The sequence below is a fragment of the Poecilia reticulata genome, chromosome 4 (assembly GCF_904066995.2).
Source record: "Poecilia reticulata chromosome 4, P_reticulata-male-v2, whole genome shotgun sequence".
Classification (NCBI taxonomy): domain Eukaryota; kingdom Metazoa; phylum Chordata; class Actinopteri; order Cyprinodontiformes; family Poeciliidae; genus Poecilia; species Poecilia reticulata.
Window position 1 is genome coordinate 9259862 of NC_088833.1, and position 6251 is coordinate 9266112.

A 6251-nucleotide genomic window follows, 5' to 3' on the forward strand; every position below is an offset into this window, starting at 1 on the left:
AGCTGTAACTTGGATAGGGTTTTATTTACTTAGCAATAAACAAGTGAATTTCAATTAAATCTCATCCCACAGTAATACATTTGCAACACGATCAGGAAAAACTCTGATTTCAATAATTGCTTCACTAGGATGTTTTTATTTGTATATTCTGTGGGAAACTTAAAAATCTTTTCACTTTTAGAGAGTAGATAAAGAAAGTTTGAAAACAAAATTGTTTCCCTTCATAAAGAAATTTTAATTCTCACTCCTGTATATGACAAACAAAAGAGAGCCCTTATTATTGACTTTGCAGAAAGCCGGTGACCTCTGGTCACTTTGCGCCTCAACATCTGCTGACCCCTCTCTGCGAATTTACTTCTTGGCTGCGTTGCTGTTGTTCCCATTGTGCTGATGGCTGGAATATTTAGTCGCAAGTAAATTTCATGACTCCATCTATTGCACAGGCAGCAAACTATCATGGTACCAAGCTGAAACTCACTGAAGTGCTGAGAAAAAAAAGTCTGAACGCCTGACAGTGCTGGATTTTATACACTTAATGACTTGCAGGGGTGACCAGATGCTCTGTATGTGATATAACCTGGAAAACACTGTCTTCACTTACAGTTAGCTCATTATTACAATAAAGTTTGTTAGAATTAATTTATATCTGTCAAAATGTCAGCAAAGTCTTCAAATTTATGCCTCCAACCTGTGGACATCACATCTTTTTCCTCAGCGAGATTGAATATAAGCGTATGTTTCACATATCCCTGGCAGCTGATTGGACAGCCAGAAAATACACGACCTAATTTCCACAACACAGAACCTTATCAGCGCCAGCCTCACAGGGAACACGGTCTAATTGCTGTGACTTTTATGTTGCGTTTTCTAATGACGAGAGATTAATTAATCCTTGAAACGAGTGTTTGAGCTACAAAGGATGGTGGCATCAAGGATCAAAGTCATCGAGGTCTACTGTGGCAGGATTAGGAAAACACGGAAGACGGATGGAAACAATCTGAGACTCCAGAGAAGAAAATCCTTCCAAGCTGCCACCAAAGTCTCCACTGAATGAAGAAGTCGGCGCTCCTGCCGCTGCGTTAGATGACTGACAGCGACACATGTGAGGGTGGTCATGTGATATCGTGGTATTTCAGCCCCCTACCTTGATTAAGAAAGACAAACCACATTTAGCATGCATTCCAGCAACAAAGCTCCCTCCAGGCAAAACCTGGACTGACAGATTCAGTCATGGTGAAAAGAAAGTACACCTCCTTTCAGTTCTAGAGTTTTACGAATCAAGCCATGAAAAAATTATTATTATTTAATGAGTTCTATCATTTAACTGTAACGTCAAATGTAGAAAAACACACAGCAGTGCCCCTAATTCTTCTTTTCTTCAAGAAAAATCAAGCCAAAATAAAAACACTGTTTGCAAAAACTATCTACACCGTATGATCAAAGAGAACCAATAACCAGCAACAGCTCCCTCATTTCATCTCTATTAAATTGAATTCAATTCAGTTCAACTCAAAGTACTTTAAAGGGAAATTAGATTTTGTTGTAACTAATATAATCTTATAATCGTTGTTGTGGATGGTGATGCTGTGGACAGGATGGTTCTCCAGTAGCAGTCAGTCTTGCAACAAATTTGAAAAAGCCTCTGACTAAAGGCTGCTGTTGCCAAGCACTGCTACTCCACCTCATTTGCTTTTGCCACTCCCCTTTAAATCTCTGTCTGGCCACACGGTTAGAAAGCTGAGACGTTGGAGTTGGGGATATGATCCTTGCCTGTTATGATCAGTGGGAGAGATGAACTACCTCCCTCTCTCTGCTTTGCATCCAGGAATCCCTCAAGGATTTGGGTTCATAGTTCAGGTATAATAATCAGTTGCTCCCAGGTATAAAAATAATATGTTGTCGTCATCATAATAACTGTCAGAAAGTAAAAAAGTGAGAACAAAAATCCTTCCAGTTGCACTGAATCCAAAACCAGAGGCAACAAGTGTCCACACATGCAACCTAAAAAACTGTGAGCAGGAACAAACAGAGAATAAATCAGAAACAAATTTACTCCAACATGCAGCCACCTTGAGTTCTAGAAACAGTTTTTCATGTTGTGGAAGGATTTTTGACCTCTACTCTTCCTTCAAATGAGCTTTCATTCAGTGAGGTTTGCTGTTGTTATCCTCAGTTCCCCGTTAAGCTCATCAGCCAGAGTGATGTCTGGACTTGAACAGGGCCACTGCACAATCTTAATTTTGTTCTTTTTCACTCATTTTGTTGAAATTTGCTGCTGTTTGGGATAATTGTCCCGTTGATGACACAGTTTGGTTAGGATGATTTTATGAAGGACTCTTTATTATTCAAACATTGTTGTTCCAGAAGTGGTTCATTGAGTTCCTACTCTACAAATCAATGTTTTGCTGCTATACTGTTTTTAAAAAGAAGAAGTTTTCTCACAGCAAAGCTCCCAAACAAGACAAGCTTGTTCAGATACTTCCTTACTCTCCTGTTACGCAGTTTTAAATCTGATCATTAAGACTGATGTCCTGTAAGATAAATACCTGGAATGTGTGAAGAGTGTGTTTTTTGTATAAAACCTGTTTAAATCAAGAAAGAATACATTTAAAATATCTTGATTTCATTGGTTATTTTGTATGATTACTGTGACTTTACCTGAAAGATTAAACTGATTGAGAGTGAGTAGATGCTACGTCTGCCTCGCAATGAGTGTTTGACTCTCAATAAAAAAAATCACAGCGTTGGAACAAGTTTTGATCAAAACAGCACAAAATAGATAATTCGTCTCCCTTTAAGAAAAAATGGATTTGTTGTTTTTCTCTAGATCCGTGTGTTTCTGTTCCCTCATTTTTGTACGATTAATGTAAAATATTTAAGGCTTTACAGTAGAGCTGTGTAATATGTCATCATCACAATGTTTGGAGTGCAATAACTGTTGGCTAATATATTCCAGCGTTATGAACTTGCATTATTCATGCTAATGCCATATTTAGCCAGCTGGACAGACTCACACCAGACGCTAATGACATTACCAAAAATGATAAAGGTCACAGATAGATAGATGGAAGCACGGATGAGAAAGAGAGGAATAAATAAAACAGGAAACTGATCAAATATTATCAACCATCGCAAAAATGTCTAATATTTTGCAGCCCAACAAGTATAAATATCAAATAGAGGCAAAAGTAAGAGACAAGATCAGTGCAAATTGTCAACAAAATAGAAGGAGTGCAGCATAACGTAAGGTGCTGTTCAGGTCATCTGTTTTTATGTTGCAATATCACAGGCTTAGAAAAAACACACTATCAGTTTTTATCCAATAGCATGCAGCCCTATTTTAACACCTAGTTGATTTGGTATTAACTCAATACAATGGTATTTAAGAAACATCAACACATTATCTCAAAAGTTACGATTCATTCATTGTATTCTTTCTTAAACGTTTCAAACTCAGTGTCCTTTCCTTTGTTCCTCTACCGCCTCCAACAAATGAAGCCATTCAATTAATCTGTGCTCCACTGACCCTCCAGAGTGTTTGTGACCCATTCAAACCCCCGGTGGTGCCACCCTCTTAGGAGGATGACATCAGCGTGCTCGTCCAGTCAGCTGCTGCCTGCTCAGGTTACCTCCACCGACAGTGGAAAGGAGCGCTCATGTGCTGCTGACAGCTCCACTGCATCACTCTGCAGCAGAGCTGGCATCGACCACGGAGGCCGTCTCTGCACCCTGCATGCAGGAAAACAGTCCAGCCAAAGCTTCTCCCAACGATGAGGTCTGATCCAGAAATATCAAAGCCATAACACTCCACCCAGGCAGCTGAATCGCACAAAAACGTGATCATCATCACGTTAGGAGAGTCTAAAGAATGAACAGCACCACAAACAAAACACAATAAGTAGTCCAACCTCTCGTGCTGAACATCAAGCTGCTGGTACTTATGGCCAGACGGTGAAAAATCCACTTGAAATCTCCAGCGACTTCTTAGTAAATCATACTACTTGACCCTTTTCACATTTTGTCACATTACAACAAAAAACTTCTATTTTCTTTTTAGGATTTTATGTGATAATTGAGAAATACAAAAAAAAGGGACGAGGTTAGCAGCCGCGAGCTTTTTGGAGAAAGTTTCTACCAACTTTATCTAAAAACAGAAATTTGTTTCAACAAGTTGAGTCACACCAGCTGCGTTTCCATTGACCATCAAACTGCACAAATTTGCTTAATGGAAACACGGCAATTTTGAAAAAACTCATGTTTTTCTATAAAAGGTTTTTGCACTAGAATGAGGTGTTTGGTTTTTTTTTGTTTTTTTGGCTGCATTGAAGTTAGCGTATTTCGCAAAATTTCAATGGAAACACTTTTTATTGCGTCGCAGAAGTCATGTGATCAAAAACTGAACGTTACCACTGGCAGAAAAGATGACAGGAAGTGGCAAGAGAATGATGGCGCAGCATGTTTTTTAATTTGTTAAGCTTATTCATGTGTGATTTTAATTGGAAACACCACAACTGAGAAATTTTATTTTTTCGAAGCTAGTAGAATATTGACAAAGTTTTGCAGACATTAGTAATGGAAATGCAGCTTGTGTCTGTGAAAAGCAACTTTTAAGTCTGTCCAAACATTCTCCATTAGTTTTAGGTCTGAACTTTGACTGAGCCCTCCAAACACGGCAATGCTTGGTTCTAAATAACGCCATTAAAACACTGTTTGGGCCTGAGTCTGAAGCCTATGAGAACCTCTAACCGGGTTTTGTCCAGGACTGTCCTGACAAGTTTCCCTGTCTTTTCTAAAGAAAAAAACGTCCTACAAGGTTTCTACTAAAGTGCACACAAGGCTTCTTGTAGCTCTCTATCAACAATGTCTTACTTCTTGCCCTCTTCCATAGTATTGATCATGTTTCAATTGCAATATATATTGTTATTGATTTATTGTTCAGCCCTATTTTAAAATATACTTCTAGATGATGACATTTAGGACCTTTCGATTTTATTTGTCCTCTGTCTATGGTTTTTATAGCATAGTATACATCAGCAATTTTAGTCTTTCAATTTAAACTACTTATTTTCTTTTCTAAAGATCTTTGAGTCGTGATTTCAGTCGACAGATTCCCCCACCTGAGCTATGAATCTCTGCAGCTCCTCCAGAGTTAACACCAGCCTGCTATTTTTTATCATTTCCAATATCTTGCAAATGAAGGTGGGCAGCCCTATTTTGGTAGGTTGCCTTACTATGAACTGTACTGAACCTGATGGGGTTTTTTTAATAATTATTGGATTTTGTATTAAATTACACACAGTTTCCCCATTGGGGGACAACAGATTTAGTTGTGCTAGGTTTTACTTTGGGGTAATAGAGTGGAAAGGGCCTGAATGCATGTGCTCTCCTCAGATTTATGGTTGTAATGTGAAAATAAAAGTGAAATACTTTTGCAGGGCATCATCTGCAATAGTTCAGAAAATCCCTGGGTGATGAAAATATTTGTTTACAAAGAAGAGTGAACAACTGCAGGCCTTACAGACATTATGCAGCAGAAAAGCAGCTCAGAGGAGAGGAACGGTGTAGTAATAATGCTGGGACAGGAGGTGGTAATAAGCTCCTCATTACTCAACAATAAGGTCAAACTAGCGGTAGATGTGCATAATGAAGCCATCTCCCTAAGCAGAGGCAAAAACAGACAAATTCCGGGCAAGAAGTGCAGGTAAGACCATGAATTACAGGCCTGGAGTGACACGATGTGATCGTTTTGGGGAGACAAAGGAGGAGGAGGAGGAATGGTGCTGCTGTTTCACCTGTCCTCTCCTCCGACTCCAAGCCTCACCGTCCGAAGCGACGCGACTCACCCAGGACTCCCGAGGAGCTCTGTTGCGGGGCAGAACCCGGCTCCGGCCTCTCCGAGTCCCCCTGCTGCGCTCGGTGTCGGTGGCGGGAGCTCTCGGAGCCGTCGCCGGAGGTGGTCGCACCCCCGGCGGCCGCAGCGCCTCCCGTCCCCGCGTCGGGCATGCTCTCTATCAGCGAGGAGCGACGCAAGATGAAGGTATCGTCCGGGAAATGAGGCAGCGGTGTCGCATCTCAGGAGGGAGGCAGCGCATGGGTGAAGGAAGGGGCTCTGTTAAAGGAGAGGAGTGAAAGTGAAGTGAAGGTTGTCGGTGCGGCGGCGGATCATCCTGGCGGGGCTCTGGAGCTGGATGCGCGGCTAGATGGAGAGAGCTGCTCCGATGATGACTGGAGGAGGGACAAAGACAGGGAGG

General features: G+C 40.9%; 1 protein-coding gene across 1 annotated transcript in view; it reads right to left on the reverse strand.

Moving 5' to 3' along the window:
* ano8b (anoctamin 8b) overlaps nucleotides 1-6204 on the reverse strand; it is a 44733-nt gene extending 38529 nt beyond the window's left edge. Inside the window, exon 1 of the mRNA XM_008406554.3 lies at nucleotides 5844-6204. Coding sequence (XP_008404776.2) covers nucleotides 5844-6003 — 160 coding nt within the window. The 5' untranslated portion in view covers nucleotides 6004-6204. The remainder of the gene's footprint in view (nucleotides 1-5843) is intronic.
* Between the last annotated feature and the right edge of the window lie 47 nt (nucleotides 6205-6251).